This window comes from Clinocottus analis, unplaced genomic scaffold (genome assembly GCF_023055335.1).
Source record: "Clinocottus analis isolate CAN_PGR_092001 unplaced genomic scaffold, fCliAna1.0.p SCAF_6, whole genome shotgun sequence".
NCBI classification, from domain to species: domain Eukaryota; kingdom Metazoa; phylum Chordata; class Actinopteri; order Perciformes; family Cottidae; genus Clinocottus; species Clinocottus analis.
This window is the reverse complement of record NW_027176218.1, coordinates 2,728,612-2,756,262: the sequence shown is the minus strand read 5'-3', so window position 1 is coordinate 2,756,262 and position 27,651 is coordinate 2,728,612. Positions and strand designations below refer to the sequence as shown.

The window sequence follows — 27,651 nt, the reverse complement described above, 5'->3', positions numbered from 1 at the left end:
TTGTGTCTGACTCCGGGTCGGGGACGGCCTTTCAACACTTTATGGCTCAATAACAGAGGCGGCTCCAGCGCAGAAATATAGCATTTACACACGTCTGAGTTGGTTTCCATTCAAGCTTTAACTGAATACACAGAATATCTGCAACGGCAGATGGAAATGAATGCATTATTTCACCCACAACTGAATGTTAGGAGTTGGGTTTATTGTGAATTGTTTGTTTTTTTTAGAAACAACTGTTTCTCACGTTTTCTTCCGTCACCATTTTCTGCATCTCTTCAATGGAGGCGTGTCACTTTTCATCGCGACACCAACTTCTCGACCTCGGACAGACTGACATTTTTACACTTTAAAAATGTGTGTTTGAAAACAGATCTAATAAAAAGAAGAGGACTGAAAATGTACCACCCTGAAATACTATTTTATTATTCAAAATGACAGCAAAAAGAGCCGGGTTAGCATTTTGTAGCATTAGCATTGCTACAAAATGATTCATGCTAGCCACTCATGCAAACAGTAGCTCGGCCACAGACATGCCACAGCAGCTTTTAACAGCTTTATGTCTTAAAATCAATAAAACTTTTGCAAAAAATGTTCAAAATTACGTTACGCTTTACACTTGTCATGACATATTTGACAAAAAAAACAACGCAATAAACAGAAAACCAATAGTACAAATATTTTTTTTAAACTTCTTCTAAAATCACAAAACATTGAAAAAGAAACAGATGTATTTTTTTTAACGTGTATTGAAACATTAATTCTGATAAAAACACAAGAAAACTTAAGGAAACATAACATAATGTGTTTCCTTCAAAATAAAAGCCTCTCTTTTTTATCAGAAGTGCCACTTCTTAGTACACACTGCCACACAAGTTCATGTAGGACACACAACGCATGTGTGATGTGACTTCTGGTTCTAAGATGCAGCCTGAACACAAAAGACTCGTTTCTATATTTATACTGTTGGACAGCGACGGGAAATGTTTGCAGTGGCCAGAAGAAAGAAGGGATGACACATTTCAGTTTGATGTTTGAACAGCATGTACTCTGTGTGTGTGTGTGTGTGTGTGTGTGTGTGTGTGTGTGTGCGTGTGTGTGTGTGTGTGTTGTTTGAATGTAGACTGCTCATTAGGCCTGTGTATGGTGGGAGGCAGGTTACAGGGGGTAGCGGTGATGTCATGGTTGGCACACTGCGGACCGGACTCTAAGAGACGAAGACACTTTGCCAATATCCTCCTGCTGCCCTTTTCTAGCAGCGGCTCCGGCTGCATTTTCATGCTTGTCCTCACTCTCAGGGCGGTTTGCTTCTTCTCTCACTGTCACTCTGATTACATTCTCCTCCGCTCCTGCAAAGTTCATGTTTTTTCAACAAACAGGTTTATTGGAGCGCTTCAAATCAATCACAAACATTGCTACCAATTTTTAATTTGAAAGTATTAATCTGAAGCTGGTTTTGTTCGTGCAAACTTGAGGCTACCACACTGTCAGTGATCCGTCATACATTATAAGACAATTTAAATGCCTTTTCAAAGGCTTTTCCTCGAGTAAAGTTGTCTTAACTAAAACAATTCTGGCCATGAAAGAAGGATAACTAGACCACTACTTGTTTTTTTGCAGCCTATATTGATATTTGAGAGTTTCTTTAGAGGTAAATTCTAAATTCAGAGCTTTAAAATGGCAGCAAACATTGTTTTTGCAACGTAAAGAAAGTAGAGATGTCTTGCTGAGCAAAGAAAGCAGTAACTCTCCCTCTTTGTGTGTTAGCGTCTCCGTGCTGTGTTCATGTAGCCTCTTACAGGCTAATGAAGATAATTATACTGGCTCACACGTTGGTGACTGCTGATAGAGGCGTCATCAGACGCACAGTGCGCACTACCGCCCCTCAGGTTAGCGGCGTTAGCTCTGTTACCATCGTTTGCACTGTTTTTTTTAGCACCTTTAGCTGCTAACTGCCGGCTAAGCTGTCGCCATGTTGAGAGCCGTGTGGAGGCAATCCCTCAATCATGGATACGCGCCAAATTTGGAATTCAATACTTTTAAAACTAAACACAAAAGACAGAAATATAGTTTTGTTGTTGTCAAAACTCCCTCTTACATTGGATATAGTCGTAGAAATATACATTTAGTATAAAATATAGGACTCATATATAGTTTATATATATTGAAATGTGCCGTAACTCATCTTTTTCCTTTCTGTACTGACAGACTGTCATGAGCCAATGTCAGCAGATATATCTACTCTAGAAAAGAGTCAGATTTATGAATACTGACTCCCTGAAACTTTATTTGACTACTATTGGTATCAGACGTTAGTGTTCACAAGAATGTGTGTGAGTGTGTGTGTGTGAGTGTGTGTGTGTGAGTGTGTGTGTGTGTGTGAGAGCTGTAGGGCATCACCATGGCAGTCTGCAGCAACAAAGACTGAATGATAGACTTGCAAAAGGAGCTCAGAGGCCCTTCAAGGAGCAGAAGAAAAGGAGGAGATTGGGACGGCTGCTGTTATAGAAGCTGAACGAGCTCGAGTCCGCTCCGAAATACTTACGTACGGAAATACCAAAGAGCTCTGACTCTTTCATCGACACTTCCTCACCCTCCGTCTCATCCTCGTCCTATTGATGTTTGTTCTCTTTTAATGTGTCAGACATGGTCGCCGTGAGCTCCCGCCTCGTGTTGAATCAGGTAATGGATTTTTCCGAAAAAGCCCGGAGAGGTTAGGAAAGCACTTTGAACTCATTTGGCCGATATTCTCTTCTCTCATCTCCTCATTTCGTGCGTTAATGACTCCGACGCTGATAACGAGTCAGGAACCCAATTTCACGTCGCAAGGGCAAAGTTTTCAACCGAATCGGGAAAGTGATTCGTCCATTTTTTATTGCCACTTTATCATAAAGAGCAAAAAAACAAAGACACTAATGTCTTTTTGTGTGTGTCGCTTATTGACATAATTGAAGTACAATTTTTAAAACACTATAACGAGACACATTTTTTCAGGTGGATTTCAGGCTAACGTGAGCACACCTGTTGCTTCAGTGAAGTATTATCAGATGAAAGTATCACAGTCGTGTTGGAGTCATCCTTGACCGTGCTCTCATAGAAACATATCTGTCCAACACTGTGCAGGTTTACATTTCTCAGGTTTTTGTTGTTTTCAGATGCATCCTACTTTTCAAAATGCTGCTGGTCGGCTCGCCTCTAGTTTAGAGAAGAAAGGCCCACTTAAAAAAATATATATATATCTGTCATATGCCATATTTAGACTATATTCTAATGGGAGAAGTGAACTGATGGTGAAACTTATCTACTGTTTAATCAACGGAAAAGGCCCTCTGACAAGATAAGCAGGTAAAATATTCTAAACATAGCATTCCTTTAGTTTAAACGTATATATTTTTTATTTTAGAGAGCACAAATACACCTTGCCGCTGCCCCCGTCTTCCTCCAGCGCCGGTGTTCATCTCTCCCGACCGCCATCTTCAGCAGGTAATCCACCGGCTGTGGAAAAGTACCTCGCTCGACCCAACTGTCCCTTTGAGGTGCAATTCACTGCAGTTTGGAGGCTCACCGCTCGACTCTCAGTCTGTGTACATATTGAATGTGAGACCAGAGGGACAGAGATTTGTATTTTTCTCCAAGAGAAGATGTACTTTCACTATTTCCCTGTGGGGATATTTGAGAGCTTTGCAGAGGTTTGGATATCGAGTCGCTCATTAAACCAACATTGTACTCTTGACACGACAAGGCACCACTTTAAAAGGATTTATTGCACCGTAAATCAGCTGATTATGTCGTGTTGGGAGTCGCTGACGCATACGGACCCCACTTCATGTGTGGATAAACGGCTGTTAGTTATTCCCAGAGCCAAGACTGACTTCTTAAAAAATACATGAAGGCTCGGGTCAAACGGTATCAGACAATCTAACTGATGTATTGTTTGATTGAGTCAGAAACCAGAGGCCTGTATGTGGTATAAGACATCTCATAGTCACGCTTTACCCTTTTTGTTTGTGTTATTTAACCCATTTATTGATATTTTGACAGCTGTTTCTTGCTATTGATTTGGTTGTGTTTTATTGAACCGCTTGTGTTTGCTCTGGTGATTTATATGAACGTTTCATTTCGACATTTCAAATGAAGTTCAGAGTCTTCATTAGCTGAAGCTATCAGGGAATCCAATACAGCAAATAAATAACCCACGAGGCCTCGATGAACACGCTTTAGACACACGACCTCTCAGTTGTTTTGAGCGATTTGAGTTTGGTATTGGATACCTGTGTTTCTGCTTCTTTCCTGTAGCTAACTCTGAGTGGCATTAGAGCTTTAGACGGCTTAGCAGCAGCCAAACATCCAGCGCTGCCAAATCACAGGACCAGGATTAGCATCGGGAGCTAAGACGCCGGCTTCCTGTTGCTGCCGTGAACTGATGACCGCTGAGCGGGTTTGTGTCCTGAAGGTCACTCGGGTCGAATTTCGTCATTTTCTGCGCGAGAAGTTCGACAATCTACGACATGTAGGGTTCATAATTAATAATGAATGCATGTAATTATCGCTGCAATTGCATGCCTTGAAATTATAGCAATAGTTGTTATACCTTGAATAAAGAAAGTAGCACCTTAGTAGCACGGATTTCCATTCATTAGCATTAATTGCTAATATGTCTGGCTTGCAATGTCTTTTCAACCACGATAAAATTGCAACGGGCATATTTTTCTGTGTCCAGAAAAAGCATTATTGTATTAATACCTAATACCTCGAGTGTATTAGACTCTATCAGTTACTTCTATATACCTTGAATAAGGAAAGTAGCACCATATTAGCACTTTATTAGCACTTAAATGGCACTTACTGATAGCACTTTGTAGTTTAACTTTCTTGAATAAATCATACTTTCTTGATTCTTGTTGTTCTGCGTTTGTTCTCACGGTTGAATGCACTTATTGTAAGTCGCTTTGGAGAAAAGCGTCAGCTAAATGAAATGTAATTACAGTAAATAGGTCGCGAACATGGTGTGTTTTTGAGTGTGTCGTGAGAGAACACAAACAATTAAAATCATAACGCAACACTAATGACCCAGTATAGCATATTAAAAACACACTCAACGGTTCAGACCAGTGAAAACGTTGGAATAATTTGTCATGTTTTTGATTGACAGGTTGTATTTCTTTTGCCCTGCAGACCTCAGCGGTGACTTTTACACACACACAGACGTCGTCTTGATGTTTCGGGTCGTACATGTTTTTGGGGAAGATGAGCACGGAGACGGTCGGGTTCGTACCGACTTCTTTAATTTTCCGACCCACTTCACTTCACTTAATCTCTCAGCTCACACAATAGTGTTTCAGTCTGAAGGAAGGAAGGAGCTCCCGTTAAAGGCAAATGAGATTAAGACCAGGGTAATCACTTTCTGATGTCGGCATCCATCAGCCCGCGTTAAGCTAACGTATATATGAAGATACTCATTACTCCACCTCATGGTATTCAGCTCCGTTGATTAGAAAACAAGAGCAGAGTTACAGCGATGGGATGTTTGAGCTGCACTCAGCTCCAGATGTGAGGAGACATGCAGTGTATAGATATTAAACAAAAAGAATATGAGCTTAAACGTTCACTAGTGTACCTGACGACAGCTCAAGGGAGACGCGCTGGCTCTGAGTTACAACACGTTTGGTTCATTCCTTAATTTGTTCTATCAAAAAAATAAAAAAAAATAAAATCTTTGCTTTAAATAGTTAATTGATTATCATTTTCTATTTATGAGCTTGATCCCTCCACGGTATCTTTATTAAATGTACCAATACACAGGATTTAATAGCGTCAAAGTTTAAAAACATATTCATAAAGTCTCGCAGGATGTGCTGTCTTCACAAAGAAAAATATTCAAAACAATTATAAGGATGATATTTGTTCATAAAGTGCTGCACACTTGAGACGGGGCGAGAAGTTGAGGTATTGGATACAACATTATTATTATAAAAAATGTTTTATTAAACATTAATATTTGTATAATCATGCTGTTTCCCACATAATAATATACTATTAAGAATAAGCAATGTCACATATTTACCAAATATTGCCTTAAATCGCTCCAATATTTCTCAAAAAGTCACAGCTTTCTTTTTAAATGAAACAGTCCATAAATGTGTCATATATGCATCATATGTGTTTTATATGTGTCTTAAATGTGTCATATATGCATCATATGTGTCTTAAATGTGTCTTAAATGTGTGCTGATCCATTACTGAAGCTCTGGCTAAACATAGTAGATCAACCTCTTTTTTCACCAATCCAATAATCTAATCTGGTCTGTAACTTTTTCTTTGCAGTGGTCTGGGCTCTAAATTAGCGTTAAAACATGATAAATGCTTTGACGTTGTTTGTGTGTGTGTGTGTGTGTGTGTGTGTGTGTGCTTTCATATCATCACAGTATCCACCATCATACTCTCTGGATCTATTTTTAGAACAAGAAGTTGGCCGTCTGCCTGACGTTAGACTATAGTTATTTGAAAGAGGAGCTGTTCTTGGTCCTGAACTACTTTCACCTCCGTGTCACACTTCAGATGAACTGACATCCAGCTCTGAGTTTGTTTGTTTTTTCCCGCTTCAAAGATGTCCAGCTTTACGCTAACGGCCCCGCATCACTGACACGTGTAATATAGAACTGTCCGTGTTGTGTTGAAACGGCCTGAACCCTCTCACCATCCCACTTGCGCGCTGTAAATGTGGAGCACGCTATCTGGAGCAGCGCGCCGGATGACGGGCCTCGGTCGATCAGCGCTCCGCTTTGGTCGCCTTTAAAAACAGAGCGTTCTCGTTTTGGGAGTTCAGACGCGGATATTTATATCAAGCGGGTCAGCCCAGGAGGAACGAGCCGGATTGAGCAGAAAAAACACCGAGTTCTGTCTGACGAATGACCTTCCCGTCCTTCTGGGCCTCGCCGCTACGAGCCGAGAAAGACCGAGATGGAGGGAAGAGTTCACTTTCCCCGAGATCGACCACAGAACACGTTTGAGTTTGAACAGATTCCACCGCTGGATTACACATTTAATCTTTATCTTTATGCAGAATGTGTCATTACGGTATTAGCCAAAACGTCATTATCTGATCGGCGATCAATATCGTTTCATCAATTGCGATAAAAACTGGATGAACCCCGAAAAAGAATAACTGGAGGAAGTCGTAGACTCCAACATCAATCCCTTAATTGGCAAAGAACTCATCTTTTCTATTTTTAACCGTCTCTTTTAAAGCAAAGAAGAACTGAGTTCAAAGCGTTGACACTCAACGGAAGTCACACACATGCAGCGCGTCGCTGCAGGAGGAAGTTTCTCTTCTTTCTTTTGTGTAAATGGACCGAGTGAACTGCAGAAATGTGTCTTAACAACAAGGCGATGACACGCGCACGCGGCTCCGACGTAGAGAATCACAGGCGTACGACAGCGTTGGAGGAACCCGAGCGGGGCTTTAAAAAAACAGAGCGAGCAGAAACGAACCGTCGGCGTGAACGTCGCCACGAGATTCTCCAAACGCCCTTTAAAGCTGTCCGTTTAAAGTTTAAACAAACACGTTTGAGGTCGATGAAGAGACGAGGAGGAGGAGGAGGCTTCAAACCGTTTGTATCTCAGTGGGCTGACTCTCGTTATTGAGATTCAATTTCTAGTCGGAGTCCTTTTTATTCGATACAAAGCTCCGAGCAGCGGGTTAACACACTGGCACCATGATGGATGTTTGTCCTGAATGCCACACAGTTTTTCTTTGTGTTCCCTTTGTTGTTGCCTAGAGGAATTGTGCACGACACACACACACACACACACACACAGATACCTTCGCCCTGGATCCAGTATTGTGAATAGTTTTTTAAAGGAGCTCCACTCAGACTCACACACTTACACAAAAGCTCTCTACAGTCCAGGTCCCGGCCTCCAGGACGCAGGCGGGTGAAAAGGCTGCGCTCGGTGGCGTGTGCACTGTGCAGGAGGCGGCGTGTGTAATCAAGGCGTGGCCGGAGCACTGCAGAGATAAGTCGATACCCACCTTGACTCCAGTCATCGAAAAATCCATCCGTCTTCCCCCTCGTGACAGCCGTCTTCAGGCCGAGCACATTCATCACGTTGTCGCCCGGACGGAGCCGAGGCGCCAACCTCAGATTTGACATTTTTGTCAGGGCCTGCGAGAAGATGAATATTAAAACGTGGTTATAGTTTTTGATGGTGTGCTCATGTTAGCTTGCAGTCAGATTGACCGTCAATCTAAAACCCACAGAAAGAAGACATGTGTGTAGCTCTTTATAATAAGTACACACTAGTTAGCATTAGCAAAGCATGAATAAACACTGAATCCATCATTTATAAAGTATGACACTCAAGCTTATTAATCAAGAATGAGAAACTGTGTTTATGAATGAGTTTACTAATGAGTATTCAAGTTGGAATGATACTTTATAAATGATGAATTCATTCTTTCATGCTTTACTAATGCTAAACAGTGTTCAGAAAAGCAGTGATTGTTTAACAATAGATGAGATTAAACCAGAGAATGTTAGATTATTTTTCACTGACAAGTTGTCGCAGCTCAAGACTTGATATTAATTCACAGAATAGCATAAATGGATGACGATGAAAGTCTTATTCTGAGCCATTAACCATTTGGAAACTAAATCCCCGGCGAAATCTGACGTATCACACGACCTCCAGAGTGTCTTTGTGCGCCCGATGTCACCTCCACGGACGGCCGTCCATCAGCGGTGTGTTTTTATCGGGGGGGGGAAGTGAACGGGAACCCGATCTGAGAGACATCCAAGCTCGCCCTCGCCCTCCGGCAGGGGAAACAACAGCACTGATGTTTTCAGAGCATCTTTGTTGTGACAGTGTCAGGTTGCACCGGCCTGCGGTGTCAGCGAGCAGTCGCCTCTCCTCCCCGGTTTCACCCGAGTGAAGCGCATCAGGAGGGTCAAAAGGTCGACGCTCTCTGGGCTTCGCCTTCCTGAAAGTGGACCTCTGCGTATCGACCGCGCTTTCGCCCTTTGAGTCGTTTGCTTCGTTGCTCTCGTCGGCGTTAGAAGCCGACGAAAATCCTGCCACGCCAATTTTAAGCCCCAGCATGCCCCATTAAGACAATCTTTTGGCATAAAATATGTCATATTTTTTCATTTTTTGAACCGAACGACACAGTTTTTTTTACTGAAACTCCTTCCTAACAGGCCAAGTCTTTGTTTTATTGTGATTTTTGTTGCAGATTCTGATTCTTTAGGTCCTAATCTTTCCTAAAAGGTGTCTTAATGTTGCTCCACCAGCCATTTTTGGGGAATCTGGCTCATATCATGCTGGATGTTCATAGTTACGATCAAAATATCTTTTAAAAGTGATTTTTTTCCCCAAGGCTTTGCTGAACAAATACATACAATAAACACAAGTATTGGAAATAATTTTGGGATCCTACGACGACTCAAACTCAGGAGAAAAGGAGGTCTGGAGACAAAATCGGTTAAAACATTTGAGCTGTGAAACCGGCTGTGGCGCAGCTCAGATTTTGCCGACGTGTCGGGACTCTCCCCCCGAGACGCTCGGTGACTCGGGCGTCATCTCTCTCTCTCTTTCTCTCTCTCTCTCCCTCTCTCTCCATCCCTGCGGCGGTGTGTCGCCATGGTAACATCAACAGAGGGAGCCACATCCTCTCGTTTCGCTCTCTGAATGTTTGTTTTGATACGAGAAGTCTGTGATTTCTTTCTCTCTTTTTTTTCTTCTTTTCCCTTCCTCCCCCGTGAGTTATTTCACACTAATCTGCGGGGTTCATGAGGTTTATGTTCCTCCACACATCTGGGACAAAGTAGTTTTTAAGCTGTCGCCGCGCGGTCGTCTCTGACCTTCTGTCTCGGATTTATTGTGACACTTATTGTCCGCTCAATGCCGCTCACGCCCACCGGCCGAGGCAATGTTGGTCGTATAGCGCGGCACCGTGTCACACAGAGCGGCAATTTATGGGGATTCACCGGTTGCACAGCATCACTTAAACAGGATGAGATGGAAAACTACCGGTATTTAGAAAAGTAGCTGCAAAGGTAAAACAACGCAATGCATCAACCAATAGAAGAGAGCGAAGACACGTCAATGCAACTCAAATGGCTTTACAGTCTTTAAACAGGCGATAGTGCAGAAATACGATCAATCTCACTCGCTAAAACCCATCCGGATGATGTTTCTTTGTGCTCATTTATGACTAAATACTCAAGGACCTCTCACGGTTGCGTTGCTTCTCAACTCTTGAAAAATAAAATGTTCCTCCGTCCTCACTCAATAGCTGGTGTCTTTGAAAGTGATCAAAAGCCTGACAAATAGCCCAAAAAAACACATTTTGTCCCTTTGTCGAGGCTCAAAAAAACTGATTTCCAGATACAAGTTTGGTCTCAATTTCAACCAAAGCATCTGTGGATTAATTCCAATCCTGATGTGTTATAATCCACGAAAGTTAGGCCTGGTTTTAGGCGGTTTAACCGCCGTTTTTTCAGCTTCACCGACATCTTGACGGTAAGTGAGCAACCGAGTGAGATTCAGCTCTAAAAATAGAATAACAACAAGCTCAAGGTGAATATATGGATTCCCTTTTTTTGTTTTCCTTTTACGTATTCAAGGTAAACCAACTTCTGTTATAAAGTCGGATTAGTTGCCAAAAAGAGCGGACGAGTAAAAGTTCTCATGTTCTGAATGTAAAGAGAAGAGAATAAAACCTCCTGAAAGACATTCGTTCAAGTGGAAATGTCACGAACGGCTATTTGCTAGATAAGAGCAGAAATTAGTTGAATGCAAAACGATTGAATTCAGCCGGTGTTCCTTCATCACTGTTAAAATGTTAATGCCACATAGTTTGATGAAGAATAAGAAAGCATGAAATACAATCATGGGCTGAGAGCAGATAACATGGCCGTGATTATCATCTGTAATATAACGTACCGAGAGCTTCTCCACTCTGACTCAGAGATGCTCTCGACTGCCGAGTGCTGCTGATTACTTTCATGATATTTAAGATGAGTTTCCATTTGTTCTTTCATCCATTAAATTGCTTTGTTTTTAATTTTTAAATTCTTTCGAATTCTTATCCATCTAAACTGTTAATATTTCTATAATTTGATAATGTCTCGGTCTTTTATACAACAGGACGTGATGAGCTGCATCAGAGGTTCTTATTCACGGATATATTACTCCTGGTGATCCGGTTTCCTCCCACGAAATACATGTAATAATATGAATATAATATATATACATACATATATTCACATGTTGACAGTCCCGGATCCTAAAAAACGATGGCGAAGCGCCTCAAACCTCAGGGGATGCGCTGAAGATCCCGGTGGTTGGATGGAGTCACTGAGATCATCTATTATTAGACCGCTCTAATATTAGAGCCTGCATCTGTGCTGAAACAAAGGGGAATTAAAAGCTTAACGTCAGCCCCTGAGTGGAATTAAGTGCTGATGCATAATTGCGATGATTGTGCGTCAGGATGTATGGAAATGTGCTCAGCGACGGAGTTCATTTTGTGATGTTGTCTTTGTTTTGGTTGCGTGCGGATTTACCATTCATTAGTGTTAATTGCTAATATGTCTGGCTGGCGATGTCTTTTCAACCACGGCCAAATTGCAACTGGCATGTTTTTTTTTGGCCAGGAAAAGCATTATTGTATTAATACCTGATACCCAGAGTATATTAGACTCTATCATACAGCTCTATATACCTTATATAAGGGAGTAGCACCAATGTAGCACTTTGTTAGCACTTAAATGGCACCTATTGGTAGCACTTTGTAGTTTAACTTTACTGAAGAAATTGTACTTTCTTGATTGTTGTTCTGAGTTTGAACTCATGGTTGAACGCACTTATTGTACGAGTGGATCTGTCCAGCAGGACGTCTGGTTTCCCTCGCCCCGTCCGTCCTCGGGCCTTGTTGGAGTTGCATCTTAAGCTAAAGGCTCAAGTGCTTCAATCGTGACAGATGCTAACTAAATGTTTTCAATCTTTCTCCTTCAGGACAAAGAACTCTCCACCACAGGAGTGATGTCCTAGAGACCGTGGTCCTCGTCAACCCTTCAGAAGACACCGTTGCATCAGAGGTAATGTCAGCATGCGCTAAAGTAATGCTGCGCGCACACTTACATATTAGTAGTGCGGCATATTGTAAAGAAAGATACCCAAGAACATCTCACTGACTCATACATGTACCTGTTACACCATTAATTATACGGTGATTTTGCCTCAGATTTTAAATATCAATATTTGTGGGAAAATAAATTGGATTAAAAAAAAAAAAGTAGAAAGGTCCCTTAATATGGTGTGTAATATACACACTATATAAAGTTTATATATATATATATATGTATATATATATATATAGATATACACACACATATATATATATAGATATACACACACATATATATATATATTTTATATATAAAAAATATTTTATATATATATATAAAATATTTGTTAATATATTTTTTTGTATTTGTTATATATAATTATATGTCTTGTACTTTATTAAAAAAAAAAAAATTCTTTAACTAAAATAGCTGTAGATAAATATACAATTTAAAAAAGCGGAAAGTCAGATATAAATCAGAATCTGTGTGATCAAAGAATATAACTTTATAAATCTGGCCCTTATCTAAATACTTATTGTGATTAAATACCCATCACATTTGTTGTGGATATGGAATAACAAAGACTGATAATCTTTGTTTCTCTTCAATTTTTTTTTAAATTTTAAATTTGAACTTGTATTTATTGCCATATCTTGTTAACCTCGACACAAGTGAAGTGCATCTTTTGCCTGTGACGCAGTCATTTGTCTTCCTCCAGTGGCGATAGCGTCTCTCCTTTAACTGTCCTCTGTGTCCCGACCTCTTTCTCTCTCCGTGTCCCAGATCCAGTCTCTCATCACAGACTCAGCGGGACACAAGCTTCTGGTCTTGAGTGGACAAAGCTCAGACCACGGTGGCCTTCTTCTGCAAACTGGGGTTTTCACCTACCAGAGCTTTTCACGTGTCTTTGCTGATCCCGGGGTGAGTCAAATCCACTGTGACACTTTAAAGACAAATGTGAATGATGAACGAACTTTCTTACTCAAAGCGCTTCACCACTACATGTCATTCACACACTACACACACACACACACACATACACTGAAGGCAGACCTTTTGTGAGCAATTTGGGATTAAGTATCTCACCCAAGGACACGACATGGACTGGAGGAGCCGGGGATCAAACCAGCTGTAACTTCCCTCGTCCTATTTCTGTCTGCAAAGATATCTTGAACATTTGTGAAAGGACACGTAAATGCGTTGATACATTTCAGAAATGTATTGATAGTGAAGGTATTCAGGTCCCAACTCCCTCTCCTTCCGGTTAAATTGATAGCAGCGTTGTCGTCACTCATAATCATGAGAGAGAACAGAAACGAGTACAAGCCAATAACAGAGCGGATAGTCAGGATTCGTCGTGTCTTAGCCCCCCATCCCAACCCTTGGTACCTTTTTCATCAGATTTTTATTTTAGATTTTGATTCTTTAGGTCCTAATCTTTCCAAAAAGGTGCCCTTTTAGTATTTAGGCCCTAAACCCTACAGTTTGAACAAGTCGGGGACCGCTATTTTTGGGGGTCCTGGGGCTCAGAAGGTTTTAACCCATACCTCTGACAACTACATTGCCTACTTGACTATTTCTTTTCTTATGCAGGCCACATTTATAACACATGTATGCATTTATAACTGACCAACGTGTCTGGGTGTCTCCCTCCTGCAGGTCAGTGAATTACTGGGCACAACAGCCCCCAAGCAGCAGGCCACACTTACTGTGTCCTGCCGCGGGGAGGTGGGCTGGAGCTCCCTGGGACAGCAGCAGACCCTGCGTGAGTTCCTGGACTACAAACTAAACCCTGAGTCTGTTCTTCCCAAGATGGAGGGCGTCACCGAGTTCACAGAGTACATCTCTGAGACGGTCGACGTCCCTTCGCCTTTCGACCTCCTGGAGCCGCCCACGTCCGGAGGCTTCCTGAAACTCTCCAAACCGTGTTGCTACATCTTCCCCGGCGGACGCGGCGACTCCGCCCTCTTTGCCGTGAACGGCTTCAACATCTTAGTGGACGGCGGCTCCGAGCGAAAATCCTGCTTCTGGAAGCTGGTTCGTCACTTGGACCGCATCGACTCGATTCTGCTCACACACATCGGCGCTGACAATCTCCCGGGCATCAATGGGCTGCTTCAGAGGAAGATAGCGGAGCAAGAGGAGGAGCAGTCCCAGGGCTCCACCAACTACAGCGAATGGATGAAGAACCTGATCTCTCCCGAACTGGGCGTGGTGTTCTTCAACGTGCCGGAGAAGCTCCGCATGCCGGAGTCCAATCTGAAAGTGAAACGCAGCATCGAAGAAGCCTCCCTGACTTTGCAGTACCTGAACAAACTGGGAATCAAACCAGAGCCTCTCTGTCGGGTGGCCAGCAACACCATTGAGCCCATTACTCTGTTCCACAAGATGGGAGTGGGCAGGTTAGACATGTATGTTCTCAACCCTGTCAAAGACAGTAAAGAGATGCAATTTTTAATGCAGAAGTGGGCCGGCAACAGCAAGGCCAAAACTGGTATTGTGCTGCCCAACGGCAAAGAAGGGGAAATATCCGTGCCCTACCTGACATCAGTGACGGCCTTAGTGGTCTGGCTTCCTGCCAACCCTTCTGAGAAGATCATCCGAGTGCTGTTCCCTGGGAATGCACCACAAAACAAGATCCTAGAGGGCCTGGAAAAATTAAAGCACCTTGACTTCCTGCGCTATCCGGTGGCCACCCAAAAGGATATTGCCGCCGGAGCTCCTCCCTCTGTTATCAAACAAACCAAGTTAAAACAAAGAACAGACAGCAAAGAGAGTCTCAAGTCATCCCCGAAGACCACCGCGAAGGCCTCGAAGAAAGAAAATGAAGGACAGGATGATGTGTCAACCGCCACAGAGGCAAAGAGCGACTCTGTGAAGGAAAATATATCCGAGAAAAAAGAGGAGAAAAAGCCTCCCAAAACTACAAAATCTAAAAGCGATGTGCCGGAAAAGAAAAAACTCCTGAAAGAAAAATCCTTGAAAAAGCACCCGAAGGAAAGGGTGTCAAAAATGGATGAGAAGAAGGACAAAGAAAAGAAAGAGATCAAGAAAGTAAAGAGAGATGACTCTGCTAAAAAGGACGAGAAGAAAGATGTTAAGTCCAAAGACGACAAAAAGAAGGACACGTCCAAACCGGAGCTGAGAAAAATCACAAAGCCCGACCTCAAACCCTTCACTCCAGAAGTCAGAAAGACACTGCACAAAGCGAAAGTGTCGAGTAAAGCAAAGACCGGAAAAATCAAAGCGGCAAAGACGTTACCTGCCGAGCCGAAGCCGGCGGAGACAAAACCTGAAACCGTTCAACCCGAACCGATAGAGAACGGAGGCACGTCTGTTCGCTCAACCCCCGAAGACCTCACCAAGGATTTTGAAAACATGAACAAAGCTGAAGTTGTAGATGTATCAGCAGAGCCTCCAGAACGCTCTGCGCCGACGGCACAAAGCATTTCCCGAGAGAAGCAGGAAGCATCGGAAATTCCAGCTGACGCAAAGTCTCCGGCGAAGGAGCCATCAGCCCCGGAAGCGAAAGCCGAAGTGGATGACAACAAGTATGCGCAGGAGAGCGAAATGGAAGACGCTCAAAAGTTTGAGGATGAAGGAGCGGCATCGCAGGATGAGGACGAGGAAGAGGAGGAAGAAGAGGCCCCGGCTGCCAAAAAGCAAACGGAAGAGGAGGTGGAAGAAGATATGGGAATAGGGGACGAGGAAGATGAAGCGAAGGACGATGGTCTTGACAGGAAACACGAGTTAGAAGAAATGGAGAAATCAGAAAAACTCTCAGCGAAGGCTGTGACAAAAGATGAGCTACAAATGATTCAATCGGAGGAAGAGGAGGAGGAGGCAGTGGAGAAAGCCGAACTGGAGGAGGTGGAAGATTTAGACGTTATAGCGGATGAAGAGATCAAATCAGAAGATGCAGCTGAAGCCACTGACATTCTGGCTGCAGCTGAAGAAGAGGAAGAGGAGGAAGAGGAGGGCTACCTTTCCCATGTTGGAGGTGCCACAGCTCCCATAACCTCCGTAGTTCATGGAGCCACTGCGGCCGAGCCCATCTCCTACATCCAAGACGAGACCATCCCCGGCTACTCCGAGACGGAACAGACCATCTCTGACGAGGAGATTCACGAGGAGGCCGAGGAGCGGATCCCACACCTCCAGTACGACGTTGGCGCCTACGACATCTCCGTTCCAGATCAGACCGGATCGTTTGGCAACATTCACGGCATGAGGGAGATGCAAGCCGCAGCCATGACCGAGAAAAGCTTCATCCCGGGCGTGCACGAGCAGGTGTCCGTGTTCACCAACATCATCACTGCTCCTCTGGCCGAAGAGGAGCACGTGTCCTCCGCGACGTCCATCACGGAGTATGACAAAGTGTGCTCTTTCCCGACTTCGATCGCCGAAGACCAACCTGCGGCGTCCGCCGCAGCACCGGTAGCCGAGGAATCCCCCAAAAGCCCCGTTACCCTGTCAAGCCCACCTGACGCCGTCCAAGGCAAAGAGCCTCCACTCTCGGCGGGAACTCTTTCACCACCTTCTTTGGAAGAAGATAAGCAATGCAAGTCTCCTTCTGATGACTTCGAGCTCCCCGTTGCAGAAGTGAAGACGCCGGCTAAAGGTCCTGAAGCTGTCAAGGAAGAAGAAGAAGAGGAGGAGGAGGAAGACCAAACTCCGAATGTAGACTTTTCACTTGAAAAGCTCCAAGAGGGCTATGCTTCATCACAATTATTACAGAGTAACGAGAAGGATGGTGAACAGCTTGCTGGCTCAGTGTCTCCAGTTTCTATACAAGACACCAAACCAGTCCACCTGCCAGTGGAAGAGGAAAATATAGATGCTGTTGCACCTAAAGATATTTCATCTGTTGTGCCTACTAGACCTTTTGGATCCGACTCAGTGACTTCAGAGAGTGAAGAGCGCTGCTTCAGTCCGGATGACATCACTGTGAAAATGGCCTCTCCGCCACAGTCCGGACCACCGAGTGCGGCTCATTCTCCTCTTCGTCATTCACCGGTGGAAGACAAGAGGAAGGTCTTCCCTGATTCGGAGGAGACCCTCGAGGTTGTCACTGCGGCAGACGACAAAACAAAAAAGACAGACGACGCAGGAACAGAGACGCAAAGAGACGTCGACAAACAGAAAGATGATCAGCATGAAGTGGAGATTTCCACGTCTTTGGATGAATTTTTGGAGGAGGACTTTCCAGTGATGAAGGAGACGGAAAAAGACACTTCATCCGTGTCAAAAGATGAAGGCACACGGTCTGAAACAATCCCTGTTGAAGTTCAGGCACTCGCACCAGGGAGGGATTCCCTCATTTCATCTGGAGAAAGTGATAAAGAGGTTGACGAAATGCTCAGAGAAAAAGAACACAAAGTGCCGATTCCAGGTGCATTTCCAGAAAGGGAGAGTCGTTTCCTGGACGATGATGACAAGAAAGATGGTGATGATGACAAAGATGATGATGATGATGATGACAAAGATGATGGTGGAGATAAACCTGCAGTTAAAACCACCAAGGCAGAACAGGAGAAAGAAAAGGACGACACCTCTAATGTCCAACAAATCAAGGATGAGCCAGAAATGAAATCGGTCATCCAGAAAGATGTTTCTGCTGTTATGTCCATCACGGATGATAAAGTAGAGAAGGAGACAATAAAGGAGGATGCCTCTGATATTAAACCCATCAAAGAAGAGCAAATGGCAAAGGACATTTCCCCCGCTGTTGGAGCCATTAAAGAGGAACATAAAGCGCCTGAAAAGGAAAAAGTCACAAGCAAAGAAGCAGAGGTGGAAATTGTTGCTTCTGAGCTCAAACAAGTCAAAGACGAGCCGCGGCAGAGAGATGATGATTTTGACCTCAATGGCACAGGTGCGGTTAAGAAAGCTGATGAGTTGTCTGACAGCGACATTTCTGATATTAGCCCTATAAACACTCGAAAGACAGAGACTGAATATGTCACAGATATCAAGCCTGTCAAAGACGAGATGGAGGAAGAGGTAAAGAAGGATGATAAGCCCATTATTGAACCTGCTAAAGACGAAAAGAAAAAGGAGGTCGAACCATCCGACATGAAAGCGATTAAAGATGAGAAAGAGAAAAAAGAGGCTTCTGGTACCATGTCCTTTACAGATGAGCAGAGAGAAGATGATGAAGAGATCGGTGACATAACGGTTGCTGAAGTTACCAGAGAAGAAGAAATGATTAGTAAGGGTGATACGTCTGTTACCATAAAAGAAGAAAAGGGGCAAGAAATGTGTAAAGACGCTGTCTCCACCATCACGAGCGAAAAGGAAATTCCTGCTGCCAAGTTAGCCACGGAGCAAGAAAAACATAAAGAGACAAGTAAAGATGACAGTTCTGACACCAAACTCTCCAAGGAGCAGGAAAAAGATACGACGACAAGCAAGGATGAGGCCTCCATCTTCAAACCTACGATGGAAGACATAAGTAAATACGATACTGCTGCTATAAAACTTACCAAGGCAGAGGAAAAAGATGAACTGCCAAGTACAGAAGATGCTTCTGCTGCCAAAGCAACACTTGCAGAAGACAGGGAACAAGAGGAAAGTAAAGCTGACACTTCCGCCGCCAAATGTACCGAGCTCGAAGCAGAGCATACACAATTAAGTAAAGATGATGATTTCTGTGCCGCATCAAGCAAGGCAGAAGCAAAAGAGACACTCAAAGATGCAGTCAAACCAGGCGTGGAGGGCGAAAAGGAGAAAGAAAGAAATAAAGAGGCTGTCAAAACCGGCGAGATAGAGGAAGAGGATGTAATGGTGAGCAAAGATATTTTCGCTGTCAAAACATCCAAGGACGAATTCTTTACGAAACCCACCACGCAAGACGAAAAGCAAGAAGAAATCAGTAAAGATATTTGTGCTATCAAATCAACAGTAGAAGAAGAAACGAAGAAAGCAGTGGATAAGGAGGAAACTTCAGCTGAGGAAGGGCTTTCCATTGAGGATCATAGTGTTGCTAGTAAACCCACGCAGGAAGAAACATATACAGTAATAATTAAAGATGAAATTTCTGGTGTCCTACCTACCAAGGAGGATGAAAGCAAAGACACTGCTGGTGTCAAAACCCCTAAAGACGAGGAGAAGTTAGAGCTAAAAGATGTTACCTCTGATGGAAAACTAGTCAAGGAGGAGGCAAAGGAAATCCCAAAGGATGATATTCATGATGAAGAAGTGAAAGTAAAAGAGAAAGAAATGGCGAAAGAAAAGAGTTCTGATTGTGTATCCATTCAGGAGCAGAAGGATGAGACTTCTGTCAAAGACATGAAGGATGATGCGGGGTCGGATAAAAGTGACATTTCTGACAAACAGATAAAAACACCGGAGGTGAAAGAGCAGGAGAAGGCTGATATCTCTGATGACAAACCTATTCTGGAGGAAATTAAAGATGAAGCAACTGCGAAAGATGAATCTAAGAAGGAGAAAGACACTGACTCCATGTTGGAGCAGAAAGAGAAAGAGTCATCTAAAGTTGAAACCAGTGAGGATGAAGGCAAACAGGGCAGTTGTAAAGCCGAATCCACCAAACAGGAAGTAGAGAGTGATGAGAAAAAAGGGAAAGATGATCATCCTTTTGATACTGAGTCAAAGAAGGATGATAAAAAAGAGGTAGATCTTCCCCAGTCTCAGACTTTGGAAGAAGACAGAACGAAAAAGGATGATATTTGTGACTTTGGTGATAAGCATGTACGTGAAGAAACCTCTGATAAGCTCACTGAAACTCAGATTGAGACGGAAACTTTTGCCGTTGAAGAGATTCAGCGAGGCACCTCTGTGACTACATCAAGCGAAGGCTTGAAACCAGCGAAAGATGACATCTGTGCGTCTCCCATCCACACCCGGGAGGAGAAAAAAGAGCAAGATAAAGAAGCAAAGGATATCGCCATCAGTCCAGGAGAGAAGATGGAGAAAGAAAAAGACGACACGCATGTCGCAGAGCTGAGCAAAGAGCAGAAAATGGAAAAAGAGCAAGAGAAAGAATACACCTACGAGATTGACGACGCCAAAGATGAGAAGACGACGAAAGAAAAGGACGTTGCCGACAAGAAGACAGACGAGATAACTGAAAAAGACTCTTCTGACGGAGACCACGTCAGAGAGGAGAAATGGGAGAGAGAGGAGTTACAAGAGAAAGACTTCGACAAAACCATTAAACAACCTGCACTGAAAGTATCGGGAGAAGCGGCAACGGCATCCAAGTCCGATTACAAATCTGCATTTGTGGTTCAGTCCTCTGACGAAGACAGGGGCGATGAAGAGGAGGAGGAGGACATCTGTATGGGAGGAGCAGGCTCCAGACCGCTGTCAGTGGAGCTGAGGAAATCAGACCACGACATCTCGTCTGCAGGTCCGCCCTCACCCCCAAAACCAAGCGACCAAACTAAACCGCCGACGCCCGACCAGATCACGGTGATCATACCGACGCTCACGATGCAGGAGCCCTCTATAGATGAAGACGGCAAAGAGTTCGGCGTAGAAGAACCCAGACTCTCACCTGGAGCTCAAGGTGTTGTGAAAACAGAAAGCGCGGCTGCGCCGCTTGCCAGGCCAGAGCCCTCCTTTGATATTGTCACATCAAAGGAGACGACTACCTCTGTTCCTGAACAAGAAAAGGCTCCTGATATGCCAGCAGCCAAAGCAGAGCCGACGTCTGATTCGACAGAGCAGAAGCCGGTGCTGTCAACCGTGTCGAGCACCGACAGTCAGCCCCGGAGCTCTACGCTCTCGGGCACCGAGAGCCAGTCCAGTGCGGAGGAAACGCCGCAACAAGAGAAACAAACACCGACTCTCGGCGCGACGGGAAAGGCACAGCTGGATGAGAAACCCGGGAAGGAAGCGGAGAGGGAGATGGAAGGAGAGCGAGAGATGGCCTCTCCCGGATTATCGCAGCCGTGTTCGTATTTCACGCTGGATTCTGAGGACGCCAGCAAGACCGAGGTCGTTAAATCCGAGGCTGCGAAGATGACGCCAGGGAAGGAAGCGGTCGGTGGGGGCACCGGAGACGAAAAGCAAGCCTTCGGTGCGTCCAAGTACGATCCGTATGAAAAGCCCATTTCAAAGGATCGCGACTTGGACTCGAGAGAAGAAAGCGAGGTCTCTTTGGATTTCGATCGCGCCTCTGATATCGGTATGGATGATAACAGAAGAACGAGCCAGACAGAGGCCGGAGGAGCCATGTTCGTCCTGGACGACCAGTACAAAGAAGAGCCTCTGTCCTTCAGTAGAGTCGACTACAGCCCGGTGTCCCTCACTGAGAGTGAAAGAAGCAGCCACCATAGTGCCTCGCCTCAATACGAAGACAGAGAGAAAGGCCAGGAGGAAGAGTGCGAGAGAGAAGAAAGACCAGATACACCTTACGTTGAAAAGAGCTTTTCATCCGTCGACGTGCAAGATAACAAAATGTCCCAGGCTGCTGAGTCTTATTCTTTCAGCCCCAAAGAGGATAAACCTGAGAAATCGGAGAAAGAGAAAGAGGACATGAAGGAAGGTGCTGCGGCAGCATCTTGTCTAACGGGGGCGACGGGAGGAAGCGATACGGCTTCTGCCGGTGCCGCCGCTCAATCCGCGGGTGTGTCATTAAGACAAGAGACACCGTCTCCGTCGTGGAGCCCATCGGATCTTGGCACCCAAGCGTCTGCTGCGCCCGCAGATTTCGGGGAATTCACTGAAAAGAGAACGACGGAAAAAGAGAGGGAGAAATCTGCCGAGTCGCTCAAAGACAAAATGGAGTCCTCTGAGCATGACAGAGAGGGATCTCCGTCTGGTCGGCATTCACCTGCAGAAAAAGACATTTTACCTCAACAAGCATCACCTTTAGAGAAAGGAGACACTTCAAGTGCTTCACGGACCGCATCTGCGGCCACGTTTTCAGGACATGAAATAGACGATAATGTTTTGGCGTCGGAGAATAGTCAAATTAGCAGCTCGGCCTCCAAATCCATGTTGGACTTTCCTGATGGAAAAGAGAGCCTGATTGATAAAAGGTTACTCGTGGAAGGGGAAGATTTCAATATGGATGATGATGATGAGGACGAAGATGAGGAGGACGACGAGGAGGAGGAAGAAGAGGAGGATTTGAGTGATGTTGATGTGGAAAAGGGGGCCAGAGAACAGTCTGAAAAAGAAATGTGCAGGCGTAGCTCCGGTGATAGTGCTACGTTAACAGAGGTCGAGGACTCAAATAAACAGTCTCAGCTGCCTGAATCAAGCCTCCTTAAAGACGAAACAGTCTGTAAACCAACACCTGACGATGCCTCAGCTTCAGACAAGCAGGACGTGAGTAAAAAACCATCATCTCCTGAAGCAAAACCACTCAAAAAAGATGATACAGACACATCCAAACTCCCTGAGAAAAGGAGTGAAGATGGAGGGAAAACAACTCCGTCACCAGAACCAAGTGTTCACAGAATGGACGAAAGTGGTTTCACTCCATCAGATGCTTCAAAACCTCCCGAAACAAAGAAAGCAGAGGACACGGACAAAATGCATTTGTCTCCTGAACCAACCACAAAGAGGAGGTTGTCATCGGCGGCAGAGGATTTGGCCTCTTATGAAGTACTGCAATCACAAAAAGGAGATGAAGACAAAGTGTCTCTATCGGCAAGCGTTGTGAAAACAGAAACTTGTCAACCAACGTTCACAAGCAGCAGCTTGACAGGCAGCTTTTTGCCACCGGACCAATCAGAATCCATATCCACATCTAGTCCCTCCCCTCTTCTACGAGGCAGCTACGCCGACATCGGACAGAGCCGATCTGGAGGTTATTCTGAGCCTTTTTACAGTGAGAATAGTCAAGTAGGATTTAAGGAAGATGCCTCCGAGCCAACCAAGCAAAGCGATGATAAATATTACAGCCAAAGAAACCTCCAAGGAGAGGGTCTACATGAGAGGCAGACTATAGATATCACCACAAGACACGAGGAAACCGCCACGTCACCGTGCACATACACCACCTTAACGTACTCCACCTCAACGTACTCCTCCACATCGTACAGTTACTCGTCCTCAGCCTCAACTTCGACCCCTCTGAGCAAACCGTTTGGAGACAACGCCAAAACTTTCACCACAATATCAACCCCCACGGTACCTCTCGTGAAGGAGGAGCCCGCGGCGGCAGAGTCTCCGAGCTCCTGCTTTGGAGGCTTTCAGAGAGACGAGTACATGGAGGTGACGACGAAACCTGCATCAAAAGTGTCTTTACCCAGCCAGTTTGAGGAGACCAAACCATCACGTCCATTCTCGCCTACCACTGCCAAACAGACTGAGGATCAAAGCGGTTCTGCGAAGCCCGAAACTGAAACAAAGTCGAGCACTGACTGTTTTTATATGCCGGAAACTAAGATTACAACATCCTCCGCTGCGCCTTCCCTGCAAAGCATTGAACCAGTAAAGGTGTCAGAGAATGTACCAGAGGCTTGCTTTGATGTCTCTCCCCTCCAAAGGGCTCACTCCTCTGACAAGGAGTCCCCCGAGTCGTCAGAAGACGAGGAGCCTGTTACACTTGAAATGGAGGACAGCACCCTACCATGTCGTATTGAATGTCAAAGTATCAGAGCGGCTGACGAAAAGGAGAGTTTTTCATTGATAACCGAGTCATGTGTGGGAGGAAGTACCTCACAGTCCACAGAGACGAAGACGCTCACCAACGCCTCTCCCACTGCAGTGTCTAAACCTGACGTGGTGATGGAAACAACTCAACAGACAGCCTCACTTAATTCACTCAGCGATAGTGGAGCTAGCAAAACCGCATGTGCCACAGCAGACGTATCCAAAACGGAGGACGCTGAAGAGAAAAAGGAGAAAACACCAGATATGAAAGAGGAAAACACGAACAGAGCACCATCGAAGGAAGACGAAAAGGTCTCAGATAAAGATGTGAAGACGTTAACCGCTAAAGACTGTGAGGTCGAGCAGAAAGTAGAGGAAAAGGTGCCGGAGGAGAAGTTGGGTAAAGACAGCACAGAGGAGAGGAAGGCAACAGCTGATCCAAAGATGTGTGAAAAAGCAGAAGATGCTAAGAACGAAGGGGCAGAAAAGTTTGCGGAGAAATGCTTTTTGGAGGAGCCGGCAGAGAGATTAGCGGTCAGGAGAAGGAGCAGCATATCTGATTGGGAGCTACTACAGAAGCCCGAAGACTGCCCGAGTGCCCCTCCTCCAGGTTACGGTGATGACGAGGAGGAAGAGGATGAAGAAGCGATGGAATGGATGACCAGTGCCCACGGTACCTCTCTGGCCTCCTCGAAAGATACCCATCACACAGAGGCATCCGGCAAAGGAGCCGCGAGGGCCGAGCGTCCCTCCGACTTGAACACCGGCGCCGCCTCCTCCTCCTCCTCCTCCGCTTCCTACCCGGGCCACTCCTCTTGCGAGTACAAACATCGCAAAGGAGAACTTTCTCCCTCGTTCATGAACCCGAGCCCTCATCCGCTCTCCAGCGACGAGGGCGAGGAGGGCGAGGAGGACGACCCCAGTGACCACTCCCAGGAAGGAGACGAGGACGACCAGGAGCAGCACTCCGTGAAAAGGAGGTCGCACAAGCAGAGGCACCACCACCACCACGCTCAGAGCTCCCAAGGAGACGCCGGACAGGGGCCGCCGCCGCAGCCGCCCGGCCCCTTGTCGTCCGGCTTGGCTGTGACGTTAGCCGGAGAGGAAACGCCTCCGACGTCAGCGAGCGAGTCGTTGCCCTCGCAGTCCGATTCCGACGTCCCTCCGGGGACAGAGGAGTGTCCGTCCATAACGGCCGAAGGGAATCTGGACTCGGACGAAGACGCCGAGCATCTGCCGGTGGACAAACTGTCCGGAGCCGGCGGGGGTCACCACCCTGCGTCACCGAGGTCCGCTCAGAAGACCCACGACCCTCCTCCGACCCCGATGAAGGACCCCCACCCCCACCCTCCGCACCCAGACGTGTGCATGGTCGATCCGGAGGCTCTTCTCAACGACCACGCAGAGAAACCTCTGAAAAAGGAGCACAAGACCACCAGGGGCCTCAGAAAGGGGAAACCCAAGTCGGCCTCCCCAGCTCGGAAGGGGGAAGTCAGGAAGAGGTCCTCCACCCCGGTGAAGCAGACCTCCAAGGACTCCGCCTCGCCTCGATCGGCCTCCCTCAGGAGGAAGGACACAGAGCGAAGCTCCAGGCTGATCAAGATGTCCGAGACTCACGGCTCCAGGAGCGAGATCCTCAACCCGGGGAAAGGCTTGGTCAATGGAGTCAAGAGCAGTTCAGGTGCGTTAACGTCCTCCTACGTAACAGAAAAGTACCTTCAACATTCTTTAATAGTGCTTTCTCACCAAATTAAGTCAGTAAAATGAATATTTTGCTGGAAAGCTAGAAATGATATATTTTTAAAACTGACATTGGATGTTTTAGACAATTAAAATGAAGTCCAAAGTAGATGTTAAGACCGAGTGTGTCAACTAAATCCAGTCATTAGCTACATTTAAATGTTCAAAATGATAAGCAATGATAATGCAATCCAAACAATTACACAGTGTTTTTGAATTCCCAATATATAAATGTAATTAGGCTTTTAAAATAATCTTCACTTAACACTTACAAATTATTCTCCTAACGTCAGGAGATGCCATGTAAGAAGGTTGTGTATGTTGATAATATTTTGTGCCAATTAAACTGTATTTAATCATTGGTTTATGTAAATCAATGCAATCATGTTAGCAGCTTATTTTGAACATCACCTTTCCTTTCAAGTCTGCACTTGACTGTCTTATAATTCTTGCAACATGCAAAAGCTCTTCATCCGATTTACGATTAATTGTGGTGAATTCGTTCAGAATGATTCATTTATATAACTAAGAAGTGAACATCAGGTCATTGGTTCAGTTAAGGGAACTCGTGGGTCTTTGCTCCTGTAGTGCCAGGACTAGTCTTCCCCTGTAACGCTGTTTCATGACCTCCAGGAAACAACTCCCAGAAAACTAGCGCGGCCGTTCCCCCCGGACCGCCCATCTATGTCGACCTGGCCTACGTGCCCAACCACTGCAGTGCCAAGAACGTGGACCAGGAGTTCTTCAAGAGGGTGCGAGCCTCGTACTACGTGGTGAGCGGGAACGACCCCGGCAGCGGAGAGCCCAGCCGCGGAGTCCTGGACGCCCTGCTGGAGGGCAAAGCTCAGTGGGGCTCCAACTTACAGGTGTGTAGCTTCATCAGGCCGCCTGTGCCTCCATTAGCTCCTCTGCACACGGCTGGGCATTGGAACAAGTAAGATAGTATGTTGTAAATATGTCATTTAAAAAGTCATTGCGTGACTTGAAAGTGACATGAAAAAATTAAATTGTAAAGTATGAGAAAAAAAAAGGTAAAAAAAACACGGTATATTATGTTGGAAATGTCATAATAAAAAAAATGTCAAAGTATAGTAAATAAAATTAAAAGAATTACAGAAAAAATTACAAAAAAATATGTTATAGGTATGTTTGGAAAAAAAAGTAGTACAACTTAACAGTGTAGTACGTTAATTAATTAATTAGTTAAATGTTAGAAAAGTACGTTGTAAAAATATCCATATGTCTAAGAAATGTCATAAAAAGTCATATTAAAGTTGCAGTTGCGTCTTAAAAAAATAGTTGAAATTCTATATATATATATATATATATATATACATATATATATATATATATATATATATATATATATATATATATATATATATACATACATATATACATATATATATATATATACATATATATATATATATATATATATATATATATACATATATATATATATATATATATATATATATATATATATATAGATGCAAAATGTTGCATCCATTCATAGACACCTGTGGGAGTCGAAATCCGACTATCTCCCCCCTCATCCTCTTCCCGTGTCCCCCGTCAGGTGACTCTGATCCCGACCCACGACTCGGAGGTGACCCGGGAATGGTACCAGCAGACCCACGAGAGGCAGCAGGACCTGAACATCATGGTTCTGGCCTCCAGCAGCACCGTGGTCATGCAGGACGAGTCCTTCCCGGCCTGCAAGATCGAGTTCTGAGCTTCACGAGCTCGTCCCCCCTCTCCTCCCTCCTCCCTCCCCTCCTTGTCCGTCATCTGTTGTCACTGGAGGTAGAGCGACAGCGACCAGCGCTCTCTGCTCCCTCCGAGCTTCTCGCTCTCATGGTACTTGTCTAAAAACGCATTCGCTGCAGCCCTAAACACAAATAATACGTCAGAGCTCTGGGTTCACGCTCTCTGTGACACTGGGGTTATGACGCGCGTCATAACGTGCCGTTAGGTTGTTTTATTTTAGTTAACCATCTGCCCTAAAACACACCTCTTTAAACAAAGGTGGTACAAAAAAAACTCACCTGAGCTACGTAAAACATTCCCAGGATCATCTTCACGCTCGCTTTGCCTCGAATCCAACAGACGAACCGACTTCACCATCCCACAAACGCGTAATGCCAGAGATGAGAAAGGTGTAGTTCTCAAAATCACAAATCGACACAAAAATGTTTAAACTCCC

General features: G+C 44.9%; 1 protein-coding gene across 2 annotated transcripts in view; it reads left to right on the top strand.

The window, feature by feature from the left end:
* Positions 1-27,651, top strand: part of map1ab (microtubule-associated protein 1Ab) — a 60,053-nt gene extending 32,402 nt beyond the window's left edge. For both annotated transcript variants that reach the window (XM_068602848.1, XM_068602847.1), the window contains exons 3-7: positions 12,016-12,098; positions 12,912-13,049; positions 13,788-25,383; positions 26,076-26,308; positions 27,025-27,651. In XM_068602848.1, the coding sequence (XP_068458949.1) occupies positions 13,941-25,383; positions 26,076-26,308; positions 27,025-27,180 (11,832 nt within the window). In that variant the 5' untranslated portion in view covers positions 12,016-12,098; positions 12,912-13,049; positions 13,788-13,940 and the 3' untranslated portion in view covers positions 27,181-27,651. The remainder of the gene's footprint in view (positions 1-12,015; positions 12,099-12,911; positions 13,050-13,787; positions 25,384-26,075; positions 26,309-27,024) is intronic.